This window comes from Anas platyrhynchos, chromosome 20, assembly GCF_047663525.1.
Source record: "Anas platyrhynchos isolate ZD024472 breed Pekin duck chromosome 20, IASCAAS_PekinDuck_T2T, whole genome shotgun sequence".
In the NCBI taxonomy this organism is placed as follows: Eukaryota; Metazoa; Chordata; class Aves; order Anseriformes; family Anatidae; genus Anas; species Anas platyrhynchos.
Window position 1 is genome coordinate 816,281 of NC_092606.1, and position 22,474 is coordinate 838,754.

General features: G+C 42.9%; 1 protein-coding gene and 2 long non-coding RNA genes across 8 annotated transcripts in view; 2 read left to right on the plus strand and 1 right to left on the minus strand.

Moving 5' to 3' along the window:
• The first annotated feature begins 1,441 nt into the window (after positions 1 to 1,441).
• LOC119713250 (uncharacterized) lies at positions 1,442 to 5,306 on the plus strand. Its single transcript, XR_011804213.1, has 4 exons — positions 1,442 to 1,593; positions 1,708 to 1,784; positions 2,093 to 2,217; positions 3,071 to 5,306. It is a non-coding gene; the product is annotated as an uncharacterized lncRNA (long non-coding RNA).
• SGSM2 (small G protein signaling modulator 2) overlaps positions 5,295 to 22,474 on the minus strand; it is a 47,366-nt gene continuing 30,186 nt past the window's right edge. Inside the window, exons 10-24 of one of the 6 annotated variants that reach the window (XM_027471957.3) lie at positions 21,994 to 22,154; positions 21,305 to 21,434; positions 19,694 to 19,828; positions 16,111 to 16,261; positions 15,484 to 15,548; positions 14,888 to 15,033; positions 14,309 to 14,437; positions 12,810 to 12,992; positions 12,184 to 12,588; positions 11,231 to 11,355; positions 10,723 to 10,805; positions 10,129 to 10,238; positions 9,459 to 9,555; positions 9,022 to 9,189; positions 5,295 to 8,209 (exon numbers count right to left, since the gene is read on the minus strand). In XM_027471957.3, the coding sequence (XP_027327758.2) occupies positions 8,121 to 8,209; positions 9,022 to 9,189; positions 9,459 to 9,555; positions 10,129 to 10,238; positions 10,723 to 10,805; positions 11,231 to 11,355; positions 12,184 to 12,588; positions 12,810 to 12,992; positions 14,309 to 14,437; positions 14,888 to 15,033; positions 15,484 to 15,548; positions 16,111 to 16,261; positions 19,694 to 19,828; positions 21,305 to 21,434; positions 21,994 to 22,154 (2,177 nt within the window). In that variant the 3' untranslated portion in view covers positions 5,295 to 8,120. Of the gene's footprint in view, positions 8,210 to 9,021; positions 9,190 to 9,458; positions 9,556 to 10,128; positions 10,239 to 10,722; positions 10,806 to 11,230; positions 11,356 to 12,183; positions 12,589 to 12,809; positions 12,993 to 14,308; positions 14,438 to 14,887; positions 15,034 to 15,483; positions 15,549 to 16,110; positions 16,262 to 19,693; positions 19,829 to 21,304; positions 21,435 to 21,993; positions 22,158 to 22,474 lie in introns of all 6 variants that reach the window. The other 5 variants (XM_027471958.3, XM_027471959.3, XM_027471956.3 and 2 more) reach the window with 5 other exon arrangements.
• Positions 8,690 to 12,705, plus strand: LOC139999121 (uncharacterized). Its single transcript, XR_011804214.1, has 2 exons — positions 8,690 to 8,871; positions 11,511 to 12,705. It is a non-coding gene; the product is annotated as an uncharacterized lncRNA (long non-coding RNA).

Sequence of the window (22,474 nt, forward strand, 5' to 3'; positions counted from 1 at the left end):
CCCGTGCTTGCAGATAGTGAAGCCTGAATGAATGCCTTACAGATACGCCTTAAGAATCTGACCCAAAAGAGTGTTTCTTCACAGAGTAAGAGACAAAGTGTTAACTGAATCCACCAATATGAATTTGCCTGCTTTAAGCACTCACCGAGGCGTTCTGCTTAGTGAGGACCCGTGGCAGGAGCGCAGAACCCTCCCGTCCCTGCTGCCCCCACTGCTGGTATAGCACACAACCAGCCTTGTGGCTAGGAGTTGTTACCCTTGTCACTGCTGAGCTCTCTGCATTAGGGATGTTTCAGTGAAGATCCTGATTGTGAGTGCAAAATTGCATCCAATGCTTGCCTCTGATTCGAAGCCCTGGAAATATATTTGCCTCCCACTGCACATCACAGGAAAGCCACAAATTGGCAAACAATCACACTGGGCAAATGCAGTCTTTGTTTACAGTGAGGACTTGTCACTGTGTTATCAATTTATTGAGATATTAAATATTGAAAAACTTAGACTGTAAAGATTTTTATGTGTTTGGATACATCTGCTATGTGAAAAACAAAAAAAAAAAACACCAACTAATTTTGTACATATTGTATTTTTACTATTCAGCTGTATTATACTGGCTCTTCATGCTCCAGAATTTAGGTATCCAACATGAATAATATCCATGTAATAAGCACTTGCCTGAAATAAATATAAAACTGAAATAAACATGCACTGAAATCTGAAACAGGATTCTGCATTTTCATCCTCGTGCTTTGCATGCAGATATTTCACTCTGTCATTTTCCAATTATAAGGGCAGTGTTTTCTCTTGGAAAATGGATATTACTCGGCCATCCATCAGCAAAGCACCTTTAATTCACTGGCGTCCTTTAGAGAAGATTGAAATGTGTTACCTGTCAGAAGTGTGAATGGGGGATTGGCCACTGGTGCTGGCAGCACTGTGAGAGCTCTGCAGCGTGCTGTCCCTCGGCCAGCTCCGAGGCTGGGTGCTGATGAGCCCAGCAGGCTCTTTCTGGTTCACATCCACCATTCCTGGCTATTGCTATTCATCTTTGTTTAGGTGCAGGACTGTGGCTCCCTGAAATTAATAGCTGTGTGAATAGGAGCAGCAGTGCTATGGTGGGAGACCCGAGGCACCTCTTGACCTGCAGGCTGTTCCTAACCTGTGTGGGATTTGGGGTTGTTTCTGGGCAGAGCCCCGTAATTTTGATGCTATGGGGGTCCAGCTCTGCTCCCAAGCCTGTAAGCTTTGTCCCGAGGCAGTCTGCTCGTTATTGTCTGTAGCTGAGACCACTTCTGGTCAGGAATGTCAGGGAGAGTCATTCTGACATGTTTTAGCATTGTTAACACTGTTAAATAGCAGTTTGATTACTTTTAGTTAGCTGTTAGGAGATGTAATAAAACAGCTGCTGCTCTCCCCGCCTGTGATTCTGAGGAGGGCGTCACGCACAGGCTGGGGCCTGTAACCACACCTCTGCCAGCAGCCAGCAGGCAGAAACCTCCGGGCTCTGCCAGTGCCGTTCCTGTCCGGGGGATGCTTCGGGGCACTGGGAGAGCCCAGCCAGGCCCCAGGTCTCCGATGCATCCTTCCTGCCAGGTGGGTGTGAGGACAGGGGAGCTGCGGTGTCTGTGCCGCTGAGATGAGGAGCTAGGAACACAGCCTGGATAAACCTGCTTCACCTAACCCAGATCTGAATGCTCTGTCCTACAGATCGCAAAGTTGGACGTCTCAGGTTTTCAGAAAGTCCTCCTGGTTTCCCTGCCTCTGGTGTGTGGAGTCAGAGCCAGGTAAGCTGGAGCTGCAGGAATTTAGGAAAAGCACAGGCAGAGCGAGTGCCCTGGGCACCCCTGCAGTCAGCCCCGGCACTGTGTCCTGCCCCAGCTTGTCCCTGTGTGACCCTCTGCTCAAAAATCAGCTGGGCCAGGGCTCACAGCTGGAGCTGAGTCCAAACCTTTACAGTGCCTGTGGTGGTGCCGGGTATTTGTACAAGCTCTGGGCTGGGGGAGGTCTGGTCATGCCTCTCAGGTGGGACAGGGCTGCCACACCGAACTCATCCTGCGTGTGCTGTCCCAGCTGTGTATTTGGCTCTCCCCAGGCATGCAGGAGCCAGCAGCGAGAGGTGTTTGGTTCTGGACATCACAGAGTGAGCCTGACGTGGAGGAGGAGAACAGAGGAGCCTCAGACCAGCTGCTTTTTTCCTTGCCTTTCCTTCCCACACAGGTAATTGTGGCAGTGAGAGTGGGGCTGTGCCAGGCCGGGGAGAAACCTGCGAGCACCCCGGGATGGGGCTCGGCCCCGGCCAGCCAGGGAGCTGCAGCCGGTGTGAGCGGGGCCCGGGGGGGCTGCGCGGTGCTGCTGAGCACATCCAAGCCTCCCGCTCGTACCGGGAAGGCATCTGGAGGTGTCTTGCTCCTCCCGGTGGCCAGGTTAGCACCGAGGCTCGGCCTCGTTGTGCGGTGAGCTCACCGCAGCGCTGCCCTTTGCATTTTTAACAGGCTGTAGGGATCCCTGGCCCTGCCTGCCGGCCTCGGAAGCACTCTGAGTGATGCCCAACTTGATTGCCAAACTGCTAACGAAGGCCTTTTGCTGAAACGTTGTTACACTATTTTACAGTCTGCCCTGTCAGCCCCAGCAGATTGGGTTTGGTTAATTAGATGCTGTTAAATAGTCAGGGTAGTTCAGTAATTTGCTCTCGCTGGTATGCGACTGACCTGTCCCCTCTTTTATCCACACTCTGGATGTGCAAGATAGTGCTCATCTCAGTGTTTACAATCAGTTGTCTAGTTAGACTTTACAGTGGATTTATGAAACATTCTGGAAAGGGAGACAATGGCTTTTGAGGCTGAAAGGGCAAACACGGTGGGACCCAAACTTGTGCTACTGCCAGTGATTGCTCAGCTGTGCCTCTGATGCTGCCCCAGCTACACCTGGGCAGGCAGCAGGCTGGGTAGGATTGCTGTGTGGGAACGGATGGGTTGAATTGCAGGGACGCTTGAGGAGCAGCACCTGCAAAGGAAATTTTCTTCTTTCCACATTTCTGAAGAGTTCGTTTGGCTTTTCCACCCCCCATCAGAGGTTTCCAAGAGCACTACGTGATGGTCAGTAAGCAAACTTGGATGAATGCGTTGGGGTGGCAGCGGTGCATGTTTCAGGCTGAGACACGGGAAGCACATCTCAATGCAACTGCACGACACAACTGGTAAGTTGTAAGGTGGTGGAACCTGCGTCTTGGTGGGGCAAAAAACCAGTAGGCATGGGGCAGGTTTAGAAAGTCATTAAAAGTGTCACTGAGCTGTAGCAAAAGTTATGTCCAAGCATGCATCAAAAAAAAAAACAAAAAAACGCTGTGCCTGGGCAGGCTGATGTGGCAGGCTGTTACCAGCAGTATCAGGACCGTGCCTGATGGAGTGAAAGGCACATGGGCGTTAAAAGGGATGGAAAGTTGGAATGTTTTATGGAGCATAAACAGTGATGAAGCCTTTGACCACCCCACAGTGCCAACTTGTTCAGACTCCTCTTTCTGAGCTATTTAGGAGGCACGGGGGAGATCCCTCATAAACATCCAGACAAGGGGATGCCTGGACCAGGCAGGTGGGGGTCTGGGGAGGTTGGAAGCGAAGGCCCCTGGGCTTCCCTGGGCTGAGCTCATCCTCAAGCAGCCGCCAGCTTTGCTACCCTCCCTCTGCCCCTGAGCAGCGCCCGGCGGCAGCGGTGAAGCAGGAGGCGCCGCTCACTGCCCAGCAAGGCTTCCGGCAGCGCGTGGAACAGCTTGGGAGGGTGAGGTGGTACCTTCCAAAAAACAAACCCAAAGCAGTGCTGTCAGTGTGGTTTGGGGGCCGAGTTTTTATTATTATTGTTGTTGTATTTTCTTTATGAACCTGTAAAGGTGAGGTAGAGCTTCTGAAGGCAGAAGGAAGTCAGTCCTTGGAATAATAAATAAATAGACTGCTGGAAGAGGTGGCACTAAACTCTGAGTGCCAAAGTTGTTGTGTTTGGCAAAATTGGTGGTAGACTGGAGGAAACACATGAAACCTAACCAAGCACACTGTTAGAGCTGTCTCTGGGTTGCAGAAAAGGGGGCAGGAAGCAGGGGAGATTTCTTTTGGTTTGATTTTTTCTGCTGGCACTGGGTAGAAGTGAGAATTTTGGGGTGACGAAACTTCACTGGGACATTGCATCTTGCTGAAATAAATTCATGTTGCTGCAGGGACTCTGCAGCTTTGGGGGACAGCTGTCTAAGGTAGAATACCTCGTTCAAAAGTTTCTGAGAACTTGCTAGAAGAAGAATGCCGAGGGATGGGGGGGGTGTTGGTAATAAGAAAGAAGGTCCTGTAGAAGAGAAAGCAAATGTGTGGTTGTAGCTGTGCTGTGCACGTCTCCCATCCCAGTCCAAGCTCCCACCACGTTACAAGATGAAGGCAAAGGACAGGGTGGCACCAGATACACCTCGTAAAGGGCTTATTCTCTTTTATAAGGATAAATACATGATTAAGAGCTCTAACAGTCACGAGTAATGGCTGAGGGATGGCTGCATGCTCTCCAGTACAGAGAGCCATTATACTTGGGTGTTTTTACAGCCAGTAGACTAGGGAAATGCTCCAGTGCCCTTCAGGAACCACCTCTGGGCAGAGCTCTCCTGCAGAAACACAAATGAGGCTTACCTAAAAACTTGGAAAGGCAATCTCTACAAAAATTGATAACAGAAAAAAAGAAAAGAAAAAAAAGAAAACAAAAACCAACAAACAAAAAAATAAACATACAAAAAAGGCAAGTAAGATAGCAAGTTCTGGAAGAGGGAGAGTCACTGCTCTAGAAGAGGAGCAGCAGGAGGATTTTTTATAGGTTTGGAGGATGAACTGGCAGTGCTGGAGGAGGATCTATCCTGGAAGCCCAGCAGTTCTGCTAGATCTTAATGTTAGCTGCAGCACGATCAGGCCTAAAAATGTAGGATGAAACTTTATTTTTTAACACTTGTCATAGGCCTACTTCTGTTCCCACTCCTCCTCTGAAGCTGAACTGCCAGCAGGCTCAGCATGTGACGATAGGTGTTCTTAGGCATGCACTGTATGTAATTTAAATCTCTGCTTAAAGTCATCTAAGGGACATCAGCGGTCTACTTGGTGATGACCTATTTACTTTAAAGCTACTGCTTAGTACAAAACCCATGCACGCTGATCATTGAAACATTAATTACATATCATGCTCTCTTCCCAGACAGCCCGCTCCTTAGGGCTCCGTGTTCTGTCTCTGAAATTACCTTGGAGGGAGAGAAATTATTTCCAAATTGCTCCACAGAATGCCTTGACAATCAGTATTTATTCATATGTTACATTTAAACATAAATAATTGAGCAATAAAGAGAATAGTCTGCTCTTGACAAAAATAAATAAGTTAATACACAATATTCATAAAATACAATTAGACAGAACATTTTAACAAATACAACAAAGTTTGTAGAGGATTTTTTTTTAAACAGTAGAGTGGTATAGTACATTCCCAACAAAAAAAATAGTGCAGTTTTTATTTTTTACATCACTTTCTCAGGCTCTGTGAATTGGAGGGCTTTTTCGCTCATCATTTTTTTTAAATACTATTTCACTTTTCAGGTGAACAGACAAACACACAAACTGAAGCGCTTTGGAGACCTTTCAGCAGCCATGCACTGGCCTACAGAACAGTTTGATGCACAGCTACAGGTAACGAGTTCAGGCTGTGAGCATGCCTGCAGTACGACTTCTTGGCTTCTAATCCTGAGCACACCCTAACTGTGGGAGCACGTGGCGGGAGGGGAGTAAAGCTTATCATAACTTTCTTCCTTCTGTAACTCCCACTGCGATTATTTTAGCACTGTTCTGTGTAGAAAGGGGGTTTCCTTCTAAACCGCCTCCTCCACAGTACCTTTTTCAGCATTATGTAGGCTCATCTGTTCGCACTTGTTTTGTGACCATGGTGCTTCTGAGCGTGGAGAACAACAGGTTTGATCCCACAACAGCAGTGAAGGTGCGTGTGCCTACAGCAGGGGCCTGATGACCTGGTCTGGGGGGGGCAGGACTGAAGTGACGCAGGCTGTGTGACAACGGAGGGAGGGATGGGTTGGGATGGGTGTTTTTCTTTACCATCCCATCAAATTTTCAGAGACCGGTTTAAGGGCTTGGTTATGGAGCTGAAAAGCACTTTGTGTCCATTTGGACTACTATTCATATTTTTTATTTTCATAAGAAGAGATCTAATCACAGATGCTCATTCTAGAACCAAATCCCTCTTGCACGTGCAAGTAATGCTTGGCTCATGAGGCCCCAAAGGCAGTACAAATGTAGTGCAAAAAGCAAGAGGAAACTGCTCACTGTTTGTGCAATAATGAGAGCAGAGTCACCTCTCAGGATTTAAATCTTCAGAGTAATTTGATTTCCTACACCCATTTTGCTAAAAATCTGATTTTAGAAGCTCACATGAGCTGATCTAATCAATATAAACTTCTTAAAAGCAGAGTTGAAAACTGTTTTCTCTATGAGGTTCAATGGAAACAAAGCTACGTAAACCTGCGTGCTCTGATTTAAAAAAAAAAAAAAAAAAGATTCAAACACTCTTTTTTTCTCTTTTTTTTTTTTTTCTTCTTCTAAATCACTGAGGTTCTAATAGCCAAGGGTGGAATAGTTAAAGTGCTTAAGCTAAATCACTAGGACTTCTAGGAGCACAGGTCACGTATCCATGAAATCTACAGTTAACCCTATTTGCAACAAAACTGCTCCTTCCCTTCATCTCTTATGCTAATACAGAGATACGCTTTTACTTAGAAACAACACCTACCCTGGGAAAGTAGTTCAGAGTATACATGATAAATGTTATCTAGTGTGACGAAGTGCTAAGATGGCAATAGATTTGTTTAAAGCTGCACAGCTGAGCCCCAGCTAACTCTATGTCACCTTCGATCTCTATAGAGCACGGATTAAAGCCTATGCTGCTACTTAAAGCATGCAGCCAAGCACAAGAAAGAAATGGCACAGAACTGCCATGGGGTGCATGGATGGCTCGACAAAACAGCACAGTGCTACAGCAAAATGGAGCCTGTGCAACAATTTGAACTGCTTAATCTAGCAAGTACTGACACCTGCTTGAGTTAGTGAGTGCCTGGTTTGTGTTTGCAGGATCCCAAGGAAAGTCCTCCCAGGAAGCTTTGCAGAGCGGGGAGGAGGAGGCTAGTAGTGAGCAGTGAATAAACCGGAGGAGGTGAGGCTCTGTGGTGTCTGCTCCGTAAGTAGTGACTGAACTTCATGGGATTCCACACAGATGCAGTGTGGGACTTGCTAACATGAGCAAGGAAACTGTTTCTGTGTGCTCAACTTGTGTTAACCTGAACTATATTGGGCAGATTTGTCATTTGGGAATACTTGCAGAGTAAGTTTGCAAAGTAAAGTGAGGGCATGTTTGTGGCATGCGTAGGCCGTGAAGACTCAACAGCATGCGCTGTCAGCAAAGGCTAACCCCCATTTCTAGCCAATGCTGCCAGATCTTCACTGCTCATCTTAATTATGTTATTTACTATAAGGCTATTTTCTCAGTTGGTAACCTTGTTTATTTTACTTGCTGCTAAATACTCTGGTGAATATAAATTCAAATGTTTTAGTAACAGGAGCTGCATATGCATTCTCTTCCACTTTCAAGGCATAGTCCACAAACTGTGTCCATAACTGTGTTCTTCCAAGGACCCAGTTCAATGCTTGTGACACTTGAGTACTGGATCAGGGCTTACCTCCTTGAAAAGCTCTGTCAGAGCACAAAATGTGCTATTAAGGGTACAGTAAATCAAAATATAAGTGTTCCAGTATGTCACCCCCCCCCCTTTAATATCTCAAATATGTAGGTAGACAGTCTTCTAGAGAGAGGGAAATACAAGAATGAAAAAAGATTCCATCTTGAAATACAAAGTTGAGTGTAACAAGGACTATCAAACATAAAGTTTATCTTGTGAAGGAAAAGTTCAATTTTTAAAAGTATTACAAATCTGTTAGATATTTATTACATTACATGGAAGATGCAATTAAAACACTGTTTTGAAGTTACAGTGCAAGAAATGCTCCATCCAATAGCTCACAACAAGGCCCACAATGACAGTCTGTTCGTTATCACTTATTTTCAATCAGTGTCTGCACTTTGTAGACAAGGTCTCTTGCTATCCTCAGTATTTCCTGGGCATTATGATGCTCTGCCATTTCTAAAAGACACAGACAAACATTCTTAACTGTCAGTGACAGGAACTTTTGTGCCCTAGCATTGATAGTACTATAACATTAGCATTGATTAGTTAGTGTAACACAAGCAGCAATCCAGAAGTATTGCTGGGCTTTACGTTTGTAGAATTAACAGTAGAATAAATGAACGAATCCCTTAGTGCTATAGGTCCTTGCATGAAGATCTAATCCTTCAGGTGTCAGTTCTCTTGCTCCAGAAAACCTCAGTGCCTTGTGACCACAGAACAGGAATGGGAGGTCTGCACCCACACATGCCTGTGAACAGCCCTCCTGGACTCTAAAAAATGTAAAGCTGCAGAAACAGAACCTAACTTGATCAAAAGATGTCCTTCCAGGAAGGGACCATTGCTGGATCGACTGGGATGCAAGTGATAATACAGTTAAGAAGGGCTTTGTGTACCTGGAGCAATGTGGCTAAATAATTCCACATAAAGAGGCCTGTACTAAAGTAAGATAGCTAGAGTAAAGTAGCTCTTGAAATCTTGACAGACCAGAATCTTTAGTGTGTTTTTGTTTGTTTTTGAGGGAAGCAGGAATGCTGCTGTTTGTGTGCCAAGTAAGATCTTCAGGAAGTATTTGAAAATCTGGGCTCTTCACTTCCATGAAAAGCAACGTGATTGAAGGGGTAAGAAATGTGCAGCTTAAACTGAAATGGGGCTTTTCATATCAGCAAGAACACTGCACAATTGCAGGTGGTTTGTCAGAATACGGGAGAAGCAACAAACTCTGAATACTTCCTTCTTATCAAAATGACTCTCTTAAAAATGTCCCTTACCATTAAAAAACTTGATGATATCAGTGAAGTCCATGTTGTTATCACGGATAATCTCTCGATAAACTTCCACAAGTGCTAAGGCAATGAAAAGGACAAAATGTTCTGAAGAGATGTGCTTTGCTGCCCAAATAACTTCCCACACTGTAAATACATCCTCGTACAACAATTCTGAATGGGAATAAACATTACAAGAGCATCTGATTATTCAAATTGACCTTTTTACCCCCTCTAATTAATGTCTTGCAGGCCTTATGCAGAAAAGAATAGAATCTGATGAATCTTCCCTTTCCCTCTCCCCTTTTCCAGCCAACATCATTCCAATGGTAGTTAATCTCTGAGAATTCTAGTGAGCCTAGCTGCTGATCATCCAGACATTTACATCAAAACATCAATTCAGTTTTGCACAACTCTAAACTATAGGCATAGAACATTATTACCTCTTTTAAAGTCGAGCAGGAACCAGCGATAGCAGAAGTAAAAGTGAGTGTAATCTCCATTCTGGTGCATCAATTCAAAAAGCTCTGAGTCTAGAATCTAAAATGCAAAACATCAGATGTTAAACATTATCTTGTCTGAAAGTAGCCCAAATCAAAGGTGTTGGAGGCTGCTGAAGACTTCTTTGCTACTTCTTATCAGCTATGGTTATTCTGAGCAGCTGCTTAGCACAGATCCGCCCTTTTGTTATGCATTTGCAAAATGCTGATGGTGTGGGTGCCCTGACAGACTGACAGGGTGAAGGCTCACTGTCTGTGCAGCTATGATGTGACTGGATTTTAATGTGATTTCTCCTTGACTTCAGCTGAAGCTGGAATGAGCCGTAAGTATGAGTCATTACATGGGGTAGCTGGTGTACTGAAGGCAGAAGTTTTGGGAATTTGTTCTGTCAAGTTATTATGAGCTGACCTGCCCTAATGCATAGTCTATTGTAACAGCAAATATTGTTCCCTAAAAAGCAGGAAATCATTCTGGGGCTGCATAAATCTCCTCCACAGCTCTGAAGTACCAGATGGCTAGGAACCCTATTCACTGGAGTCCTTGCCCTTCAAGCTAGTCCTAAGCCTCTGAAACAATCTCATCTTCTTTCAAATAAAATTCAAAGAGACTCACTTGGATTAGGGACCGCATGTTGGCAAAGTGTGTGTCCATAGCACCTCCATTGGGGAAGTTCTGGCTCATCCTCTTCATCAAGTGGCTGAAGCAGCTGTAAGCCAGTTGATCTGCAGGTATAATGCAGAACATTTAGTGTTCCATGTCTTTTGATGTCCTTGAACCAAAGTAATGTACAGCAGGGCAAAGACAAAAAAAAAAAAAAAAAAAAAAAAGAGGGTTTTCCCCTTTGCTGTTCCCTATCCCCATCATCAGTATTAAGGTGAAACAGAAGACAGTACCCAACTCTGGACCATTTTAATTATGTTTCTGAACAGCTTAAGGTTGAGTTTTCAGCATAAGCAACTGCTGGAATACGGCTGCTTTGAAAATGTAGTAAAATTTAATCTGGAGTTGGTCAGTAAACAGGGAACCTCTGAGGTACTAATGTTGGTAATATCAACAGCCACATTTAAAGAAAATATGGATCAAGAGCTGCAAGTTTGTTTTTCCTAGTGAGCTAACCTTGATTAATGCATACAAGTTCTTCTAAAACAGCATTTATAGAGAACTCCCTAAAGATACCAACATATTCCTAAAGAAAACGCTTCCTACCGTTGTCAAGTATAACCATCAAAGGAGCCAGGAGGTCACACATGCCTTGAACATAACCAACTTCTAGGTGCTCCCAAACATAACTGCAGAAAGAAGAAAGCACAAGTGATAATAGGATTAAACAATCCTCTTGTCTGCCTAGTAGATGTCCTGCAACACTGTATCTGGGCACCTCACAATTATTAATTGCCATTTATAGCACCCCATTGCAGCAAAGATATATTATCCTCATGTGGAAGAAACCAGAGCTAATAGTACATTAAGAGAACAGTTCAAGGTGAACGATGGAGTCTGTTTCTTGAGGTAAAAGGAGACTCTCTCAAGTCCATGTTCCAAATGTGGACCACCTATCATATCTGTACTTTCTAATGTTCCATACTAGGAACTACCATTCCTTCTTTTAAGTTCATTACTGATTTTTTTTTGTACAATTATTATTTTCATATTATTATACTTTATGGTTTATGACAGTTATGTGAGAAGTAGTTCAGCTTACAGGCTGTATTACCTGCACATGACATTGCGGAGTTTCTCCAGATTATCAGCAGTAAAATACCAGTAATTCCGATCACATCTCTGGACATCTTTATCAATTCTGTGCAAATTTAAGGCAACAGTGTCCAATAATTCTATCTAGAAGAGAAAAGCTTAAGCTAGATCTGCTGTTCAGTCAAAAGAGAGGCAGGCTACTAAATCATTTTTAGGCAGACATTTAGTTTAGATAGATATCATCAGCAAGGAGCACGTAGCTGTAAACAGAGCTCATATCTTTTTTCCTCTCTCCACAGATCAGAGTTGATGCCAACCTCATGACTACCTTAGGTGGCGCTAACAAGAGAATATCCATCAGTAGTGAGTACAGACTGAGTTAGAGCATTCCCAGGTGCAAATTCAGTCTAAGAATCAACAAACCAGAAATAGTAAAATTATGCTTTGGACTTACAAGAGCACTGAACTACTCAATTACTGTCAAAAATCCCAAGTAAATGGTGCATAGTTTCGCTCACAAATGTTCCAAGCCTGTCCTCTTTACAAAGGGTTATGTCCAGATGAGCAACTCCAACAGAGAAGTGAAAGAAAAAACTCCATCTGTTAACAGCAACACTAATAGACATGGTGATGTCTTGGATCTTCATTTAGGTTGTGGTTCAATTTGATTAAATGGGGATTTCAGCTTGAATTAAATGACACTGAAATCTTACAATTGGTATCTTATTCTCTCTTAAAATTTTTAGCTACTAGATCTTTACCATGTTATTTTCACTCTAAAAAGACACAAAATTTTATTGCTGTCTTATAATCTATCTCAAAATACAGATGAAATAATTTGGATGCAAAGATCCTCAATTATCTTCCTACCACCTGCAGTTCTAGTTTGGGATTATCTCTCACTAAATCCTATCTGAAATCCAGTACAAGTCTTTGCCAGAAAAAAATTATGATAAAGAAGTTGTGACCTACTGTGTAGGATGCAGCACAGACAGAAGCAACATCCATTAAATAATCCACCTGGGAACACAGCTGCTCTTCTGATACAGAATCCTGAGACTGTAGTACAACTGACTTGGCTTTCTGCACATGTGGTACGTCTGGATCAGTCCTTTCCAAGTCAGTGCTAGTTTCTTCTTCAGCCCCATCTTCAAAGGAGACACTCTGCCCATCATCAATACTGGACAGGATGCCTGAGGCCACAGAGTAGTTCCGTGAGGATGGCAGCCCAGAGTCAGGGGAGTCAAACTCTACAGACTGTTGCTCTACGGCAGCTACTGCTGCTGGTGTGTCGACAGACACCACAGTGAAAGTAGGGTCATCTTGACCTTTTGAGTCTCGTTCTGCTGAATCCGCTTCATCTACTGATATAAAGACCTTTGGGTGGGCAAGGAGGGGGTTAAAAAAAAAAAAAAGATTCAGATAAAGCAGGGGAGAACAGAGAAGCAGGAAACATTAAAGTAACCACAAGAGACAAATAACTACATTGCTGCAGTGAACAAGATCACTGATTAAAGGAGTTTCCCTGCAAGCAAACAGTTGAGAACTGCTCAGTTCTGCATCACTGCCTGCAGAGTGAGAGGGAAGGGAGTACTTACATCATTGCTGATGGTGGAGTCCCTGTGTATCAGTCGCTGGACGTGGCTGTCAATGCTGCTACCTGACGAAAACTTTGCCAATGTGGCAGAATGTGATTCTTTCTCTCGCTGCTTTACGATGACCTCACAGGCCTTCCACTCAGCCATGACCTTCTGATACCGGAGAGCAATGTCTTCATCGACCTGCAGACAGACAGATAAGACACTAAAATGCTGGTCCTCCTTGAAAGACAGCATTAAAAATGAATGGAAGCCAGAAGGGAAGAACGAAAGCAAATGTAATGTATCAAAACAAAAGCCTGAAGGCTCCTGAAGTCCTCTTGCTAGAGCACAAATCACTGTAAAATGCCATGACTGGAACAGTAAGATGTTGCACAGGAAGGGCCAATTAGGTATTTACTGCGGGGAACAAACTATCACTGTAGATGTCAGAAAAGATTCATACAGACATCTGTATACGTTATCAACAGTGCCTTGATGCTGTTCAGGAAAGAACCATAGATGTCACTGACTGTGAAACCTCACACAGTAGTCAGATGCAATCTGATGGAGCAATAACTGGATTAATCCTAATTTCATTATACTTCCTTCCCAACTCTTTCTCTATGACATCTCTAACACAGCTCCTGCAATGAATTCCAGGACACAGGTTTATTGACATCAGCCCATAAAGAATTAGATGCTGGAACAGAGTCTTGAATAGTAGAAATGCCAGCTCACATAGCCTAGTATACTGCACATGGCCAGATCTAACCACTCTGATTCCTCTAGTAATAAAACAGATCTGTGCCATCTCTGGCTTCCTCCATTGAAAGATGGACACAGAACCCTGAGCCGTTAAGGGACATGTAGTAATTTCACTACTCTGTCACTTGTCAGGAGCTGAAGAGAAACCACAATTGTGAGTTGGCTCCAGGCTCTGGACTGTGCTGGCTGGAGTTGCTACCAGAGCATTCATGCTAAGAGCTGCAGGCTATTTGTCACTTGAGATAGCTGCGGAGTCATAAATCACAAAATACAACAGTTAGTGGAAGGCTGGAGGACAGCCATGTTTCGAAGTCCCCCAGATGCTGATGGATGACTGCAAAAATATCACCAGAAGGCAACGATGATAAATTACCCGTGATGACTTCAGTTAAGGACAGAAGTTTCCCATACGTGCTGATGTTATGACTGTTCTCATCTTTTTCATTTAATAGACTGTTAGATTCAATGGCAAGCTTTATTTAAGAGTCCAACAGCACATTTTGTTTAGGAGTCAGTTATTACTGTTACTTACTGATGATGTTGAGTTAGCTCACAGGATTTCCAGATAAGGTTTCAAGTACCCTTGTGTTCATACGGTACAAACTCAGGGAAAAGAACTGGTTATAGGAGCTTATATTCTGCAGAACAGGATAATATTCTCCTTAATAAAGTAATAAAGACTAACGCTTGCTATTTGAAAACCAAAGCCTACTCTGCAAGCATAATTCAAATCCCCAGAAAACTGTACTTACCTTGTCCATTTCCTTTTTGGCCATGCCGAATTTGTAGTGACCTAACAAGAACGGCCAGACTTCCTTTCGAATCTCATGCTGTACCCCACCATAATAAACTCTTCTTAGCAATTCCAGTTCCTTGTAATTCTGCAGCAGTTGTGAGAAAGAGGTATTGAAGGTAATATGTCTTTATTTTCCTCAGGCATGCTCATATACACTTAATTTCAAGTACAAAGAACAGTGAAACGCACACAAGGCACTAAACAGATTTTGCAACTTGATGCATGCCTTTAGTGCCCTAGTTCAAATCCAATCTAATAAAAGTTGTCATGTCTCCCATGAAAATAATCTAATTTTTAATAGATTAGAGTCATCATGAGATCAGTTGCTTTGATGTTCATTGACATCTTTGCCATCATCAAAGAAGCAAAAGATAAAGAAGTGTAAGAATCAACTGTCTTTCACTAGAAAGAGAAGTCACCCTGGGAGGACCAGAACGCTTTAATACATCCTGCAGGCCATTCGAAGGGATCCCATGCTCACCACAGCAGCATATGGGAGTTAGTTTAATGATCACAGAGGTATTCTGTTACTTACTTTTCTGTCCTTCTGATACTTGCTCCAAACCTCTTTAGTCAGACCTCCTGCAGCACTGGATGGCTTGTCAGGTGGGATAATTGTGTGGTTCACTAGGGCAGACAGATGTGTTCGCACTGTTGACAAATGTCGGCAGTAGGCAAGCCCTGGGATTGGGGAAGGAGGTGAACATGAATGAACAACCTATGCAATATCAGCAGCCTTTTTCAAGATCTGGTTGTGACATTTTAAACTTGCCACTAATAATCCTATACGAAGTAACCTTGTGCTTGTACTATACAAAAATGAGGAAATGCAACAGAGCCAAAGATTAATCCATTTTACACAGACAAGTGAAACCCAAGTAGAGTAATGCATTGCAGTGTAAAATTACATTCTGTCTTCGCTAAGGATCAATTTCCCAGAGCTGTATTAAATCCTACAAATAATGGAATTACGAAGCTGTGATACTTGGGTCACGACCACACTAATGCCCTGAGTTGATCTGACTTGCAACGATAAATTTGGTTTTAGACTACTTTCTAAAGCAAGTATTACGTGTTTTTTAGGTAAGCATACAGATACCACAAGGGCTAGATCTAAGAAGCTTCACTTACATCCATAAAAGGCTCTGGAAACTATCTGCCTCTTCATGCTTTCACACAGCATCTTTAATGGAGTTCTGTGGAGACACATTATCGGGAACACGATAGGTCACAGGGACAGAAATCATCGTGAACTTTATGCTGATCCCTATGATCTACACATAGCGATTCTTTCTCTGCATCAAGATTTATTTACCTAAGGGACAACCATAATTAGAAATTATACTTTTAAAAGCATTTTCCCACCAGCATTTTGGCCCAAAACAGATTAATCTGGTGCATGTAGCTACAACTGCTTCAGGTGCATTGTAAAGGTCCTTGTCAAATTAGATGAGTTGTTGTCCTTCATTATAATTGTTAATTACTTGTTAAATAACATGCTTACAGAGCTGAATTGCACTGAACTAAACTAACAAACAAAAAAAAACCTGCAAATTTTCTACCAAAATGTGACTTGAGATTAGTTTAATAGGCTAGTTTCAATAAGCTAAGTGTCTTGCTATAAAACTCCATCTTTTCATGTTAGAGGCTATTTGAAAATTGTTATTCTTTGTCTCTGGTGCTGCAACCAATAAAATACCTTTGCTTTCAACTGTGGCACAAATTTTCCCACCTAAGCTGTCTGGACAACTTGCTTACCTATCGTGGATGCAGTTGCAGCAGCTGGGTATGTCATAGGGAGAGCTGCCCGTTGAACAGGAGATGCATGAGGAGCCTTGGCTACAATGCTCCAGCTGCCACGAAAGCAAGTTTGCCCCAAAACCTTGCATCTCTATCACTTCACTCGTGTCTAGGGAAAACAAAAAACAAAAAAACAAAAACAAAAACAGCAGGCCATCAAATTTTTTTCTTCTTTCCCTTTCTTCCTTCTGTGCATCCTGATGGCTTCATGCTTTACTTCTCAGCAGGCTTTGAACCTTGATTGCAAAAAGGGGAGAGCACTGTCTTAGTTAACCTCAGAAATACTGCTCTCACCATAACCTAAACCCGCAGCATGCTGTGCACATTCACCTGAGTGAAATCCCTTCACCATTTCCCCCTTTCTTGCCCATGCACATCCCAGCCCATATTTCAAGAGAACAGAGAAAAGGGTGCTGTAGAAACAACTAAAACTGGTTATTGTGCAATGTTATGATAATATTATTTAAAGCTAGAAGAGATAATCTAACCTGACCTTCTTTTTAATTCAGGTCTTAGAATTTCATTTTGCAGTTCCTGGAATCAGCCATGTAACTGCTAGTCCAGCTAGAGTGGAAGTTTGAGCATAAAAGAAATAAAAATTGGTTCAGTTATTTTTAGAAGATGCATATTTCCCCCTACTTACAACTAGAACCTAAATTATTTAGCATGGGATAGTTCAAGTCCTACTAACATCAACATTATGTTTGTAAAGTAGGATTCTCTGCAGGAAAACGTGATCCAACAGTACAGTGCAGCTTCTCGAGTTATCCCTGCTCACCAAAATCTAATTGCTTTTTTTAAACCAGCTTCATTAAGGCAACACCAAAAAAATCACCAGTTGCCTTTAAAAGCTTCGCTTCGTCTCTTTAGCTTTTCCAGCTGGCCTTTGAGCTTGTGGGTTTTTTGTTTTTATAATAAATAACTGGCCTTTCAGCTCACCCATGATTAAAATTAAGGCAAATGCCATAATACTATATGCCAGTGAATTAACATTTGTAAGCAAAATCCAGTCCCCTGGGCCGTGCTTTTAAAACAGACATTTATTGGGTGGTGGTAGGGGCAATTCCAAACCATCTCATGCATTTTAAATCAAGGTAGCGTAAAGCATTTTAGTAGTGCCTATTAGAAAGTGGGCATAGGTGAGGAAGGAGTGGAGTAGAAACATTTGTTCACAGAAAAAGCACAGGCTCATGCGGAAGCAGTCATGTGTATTTCACTTCACAAAACAAAGTGTGATGAAAAAATGCTCTTCACCTTAATTCTTCAAGGAAGGAGCTGAATGACCCAGTATTTATTGCAGCTTCTCATTTGGTTCAAATAAAAACCATTTGGCAAACATTTTTAGATCATTATTTTTTTGCCTCCCCTCTACAGACAAGAAAAGTGGGTTTTTCAGTTATTTTATATATATATATATATTTAGAGAAAGAAGGAAAGAACCCCACAGAACCTAAATATTCAGATGAAAGGTACCTGAATTAGTGAAGAATTAGAGTGAACAGCATCTTTTATTTAATTGTAGTATTATCTGTAACTTCAGCTACATGCAGAAGTTGAGCATGTTGCAAAATGTAAAAGCAAATAGCTAGCAAACCTGCTACAACAGTGTTGTCATTATTCAAAAGGGATGTTGCTGGACAGACAACAGCAAGTCCAATCTAGTTCAGCAAGAATCACTACTCAAATAGCAGACATAACCCTAGCTATGCCATTAACATTAATCCTAGCTACACCATTATACCAAGATATAAATAAATAAATAAATAAATTTACCTGACAGCCATTCTAGTAGCATAACTTAAAATTTCCATGACCTGACTAAAGACTAAATTGTTTTTGATCACAGCATTAGCTTCTTAACGTGCATATGTCAGCGTTAGACCTCCTTCCTTTCTGTTATCACCCATAGCCAGAAGTGATCAGTTAAGACACAGAGCGACTTTCTGAACCAGCACCTTTCTTCAAGGGTAACCACATATACCAGAGTTTCTTCCCATCCACACATTCTAAGACATCTCTATTAACTTGGGCTGGGCTTTATCAGTTTTAGGTGTTACTACCTTGGGATGTATGTGAGGGCAACCTACCAGGAGAATCTCTCTGAACAAACGTTCATATCCTATCTAAACAACTCTTAGGCACTGTATAGATGCAGGCAATTGCACTCTCCTACAGGTGGTTCCACCAGACCAGGACAATCATCCATCTAGAACTAAACTTATGGCTCTGCTATTTAAAGGTGTGAGTGTCATATCTCAACTCAAGATATATTGTGTTTTTCTGAGGGAACAGAAACACCAGAAGAAACATGTTCATGCTAACACAACGAATGAAAAAATACAGACAAGAATCAAACTTGCAAGCTGCTGCTCTCCTTCCGACTTCCTCTGCGGATGTTCAGCTTGTGACAGCTACTTTACAGCCTGATAACAGAGAAGCTTTTCTCTTGCTGATAACTGCAGTTTATCAGCAAGAACAGAGAGGCTGTTGTTTTGATTATAACAGGAGCATGCCAGAGCTGGCATGTGCACTCAAGAGGTATCAAGGCCAAAGGTCTGGTGGTATTGAAGCTGTTCAGTAACTGGTAAGCCTAGAGGAGTGAGAGATTTCACATGAACTGGTGGGCAGGCCGGGATAACATCTGTCTGTCCTTTGAACTGCAAGCTTTAGAATTCTAGCTGTGCAGGAGACCTTGGGAATGGATTTTGTACACTATTCAGCTTCCTCCTCTGCAGAAGCAAGGACTTTTCCAAGTCTCCAGAACTATACTACTACATCCTGAATGCTTGGTAATACCTATACTTCTTGAGAATACTAATTTTATACATCTGTTACAAATGGCATTAGGAAAAGAATAAGATGACACATTCTGAGAGGGTAGAGAGTCTTGCAGCTGATCACCTAGCCTACAAATGCAAGAGATGGAATGAAAGCACCTGACCACAAAAAGGCTTTGACCCCAACCTTCTCTGCACTCTTCTGCTACCTTACAGAGTTATCCAGAGTTTGGGTGGGCGCACACGTACTTGTACCACCGCTGGGGCTCAAACTCACTGCACTTTTGTTCTCCCTATTCTGTTTACACAGGCACTCTCCACGTCTGACTCTGCCCAGCACAAACCATACTGTTACTGCTGTAACGGTGCACCTCTGATCTCCTATATGAGGCTGCCCTCCACAGTGTTATGCTGTACATGAGCAAGACATGGTGGGAAAAAATAAAGGCCTGTTATACTCCCTCCCTCTCTTCTGACAACATGCTCTAGTATTCAGTTTTTATGAAGGTGGGGCAGGAGGCCTCTGGAAGTAAAGAAGATTTGTTTGTTTAGCAGCACAGATGCTCAAAGGAGATGGAAGATGCTGCTGTTTCCCCTTCCCATAGGTTGTGAGCATATTCCCAGCCTCACCACAGTCAACTTAATCTCCAGGTCTCATGGCACGAGTGAAATGTTTTGCCCTGTAATAATGCCAACACTGTTGTACGCATCAGTGGAACGAGCTGCAATAGAGCTCTGGGACACAGGGGGAGGAGGATAAAAACCTTTCATCCTATTAGGAGCTGTGAGGTTCCGAGAGCAGATCATTGATAGCATTGCGTGTAGCTTATCTTCCTCCTCCTCGTCATCGTCAACAGAGGCAGAGCGGCTGGCAGCTAAGTGGTGGTAGTTAATAGTTACTGCTCAAAGAAAATAGTGAAAGAGGAGCATAAGAAGAGAGAACTTGATTCTGTGGGAAAGCTCAAAAGGACATGTTCAGCAAAGACAAAGGATTTGAATCCTGCCCTCTTTCTGAGGGCACAAGCTCCTGTGTGAGTGAGCATGAAAAATGAGGTTCTTACAAAGAAAAGCATGCTCCACCAAACACAGGCCAGCTTCTGATTGTGCACAGGCTGTTCCCCGAGAACACACAGATCATGGCAGTGGAGGAAGGTCCCAATGCTAGCCTGCAGTAGGTGAGTATGCTCCTTAACGAAACTCCATGGGAATTCAAGGCTCCAACTAGTTCACCTCCTTCACCATGCCAAATCAATACTGGGGCCTCCTTTCCACTCTCATACCCATGTCAGATGCATCCGGGCAGCACACAGTCTGCTCCCCAGCCCTGCCTGGCACATCAAACGTGCAAGGTACGGGCCAGTCTCTAAGGAAGCCTGAGGCAGGAGCCTGCTCTCTCTGCCTTGCACTCAACAAGCAGGTCTGTGCTGATTGTGCCCACAGAATCTGCAGTCCCTTTGATTCACGCAAAGGGAGAACATGCTTTTGCTGGTGTGCGGGTGCATGAACTTACCTGCGCAAATTCAGAGGCCCTACTAAGCATAACCACTACTGTGGTTCAGTCCCCTAGGGTACGGAGGGGTCACAATTGAGATTTCTGCTTTCTCAGCTGCAGTCCCAATATAAATAATAAATCCAAATTCCCTGTAAACTTTAAGGTCTTATTTTCCTGGGAAATTCTTGCTTCTTTGCCATGGGGAATAAAACTGAACGTACTGTTTGAGAACTAGCTCAAAAGCTTTCTTGCATGTAAGGAGTTTGTATTCACTGATGACATGAGGTGGTTTGGTGCTTGGGAATTCTTTTAGTTTCCTCAGAAGGGCATTTATTTATCTATTGTTAAGTTCTTGCTTCCAAGCCAGGAAAACTCAGCCCAGGGAGTTCTTGGGGGTACTTTAAGAGTCGAGTTTATGTTTTGCTTGTTTGTTTTTCCTAATAGCAATATTATGAGCAAGCAGCATGGCCAATAAAAAAATATCCTCACTTAAGGAGCAAAACTGCTCCTGGATAGTAAAACAATCTTTTTGGTTTTGGTCTCAGTTTGCAAGCCCAGGGGAGTATTTTGAAAACTTCCTCTGCAAAACACAGAGTAGACGTAATATCTCCCACCTCCACTCCATTTCCATGAAGAAATTTCACTTTGTTAAGGAAACCTACAGTTAGCTGTACCTGTTGATCACAATTATCAACCAATGAAACTTTGTGGTAGATTTCCCCAACACCGCTCCACTTCCCTCCACCCCCAAACAGCTTGTCTGCTACCTTCAGTTATTTCCCAGGATATTACTTGAAGATTTTCTTAGCTGTGTTTGGTTTTTGTTGTTGTTTGTTTGGTTGTTTTTGTCTGTTTTTAAACAAAGAAGAACAAAGGCACTTACTGTTATCATGCTTGTGTCCTGGATAGATAATTCTGAACACATAGTCTGTAGAAGTGTCTTCAGTTGGCATTTCTTCTAGGTCCACTGATTTGTTGCTGTTTCGTTTTCGAAGCTTTGGAAATACCTTACCCTAGAGAAAGTAATGTTCCCATACATTCATTCAGCTACCAAATACTAACAGAGCACAACAAACTAAGTACTTTGAACCTTTGGCATATTAAGTCCTAAAATAAAATTTTCAGCGTTGGGAAGGGGCGAGGGAAAAAAATACTAGAGTCATAAATAGATGGTGGTTTAGAGATACACAACTTTTCTGTGCACTTAAAATACAACTTTTTCTTGTACTCCATGGGAGCTGGGCACCAGCTTCCTCAGTAATCCAAGCCTCTGACAGCAAGTATATCCCAGACTCTTGGAGTCTCAGTCCCTATTGTTTGGGACTGATACCAATGCATCATGTTTTGATACAACAGCAGATTCCAGTGCAATGCTCAATGAAGCAATGAAGGTATACACAATTTTTATGGACAATCTTTGTAAGAATCAGATTGGACTAAATGGAGTTATTTTGCCTCCCACTTTGATTTCCAGCTGCTTTATAATAATGCCCAGACTCTGTGGGGCAAGTTGCTGTTGCAAAGATGGTAAGATCAGCCCTACTACAAGCAGCTCATCAGAAAAGGCAGTACCTTGCCCTGTTGGGACCAAAGTGGTGGTTCCAGCTGACCACGAGGCAGAAGACCATTTTCCAGACAGGAAAGAAATGCAAGGAGGTGACCTCCTTGGGGGAAGTGCAGTGGAGGTCTCTGAGTTCCATCCTGACTCACCAAGACTAATGTCCATCTGCTTTCTGCTGCAAAGGAGGACAATGGGAGTCCACACTGTTACATCGGAATCTCTATTTGTTGTTCTTACCTTCTAAGCAAGTTTCATTTGTGACCACCTCTAAGTAGATAAATAAACCTCTGTAAGTCACAGCATAATCTAGGGGTGAGCTCAGTCCTTTAGTCCTAAAGAAGCTCAGGATTCAAACGAACTATGACAGGCCTCATGCAGAAACATTTAAAGTGATTCTGAACATTAATATAATAAATAACAAAGGAATAAGTAAACTAAGTGTTTGGTGTGTAGCGTAATTTACAAAGGACACGATTTAGAATGAAGGCTAGC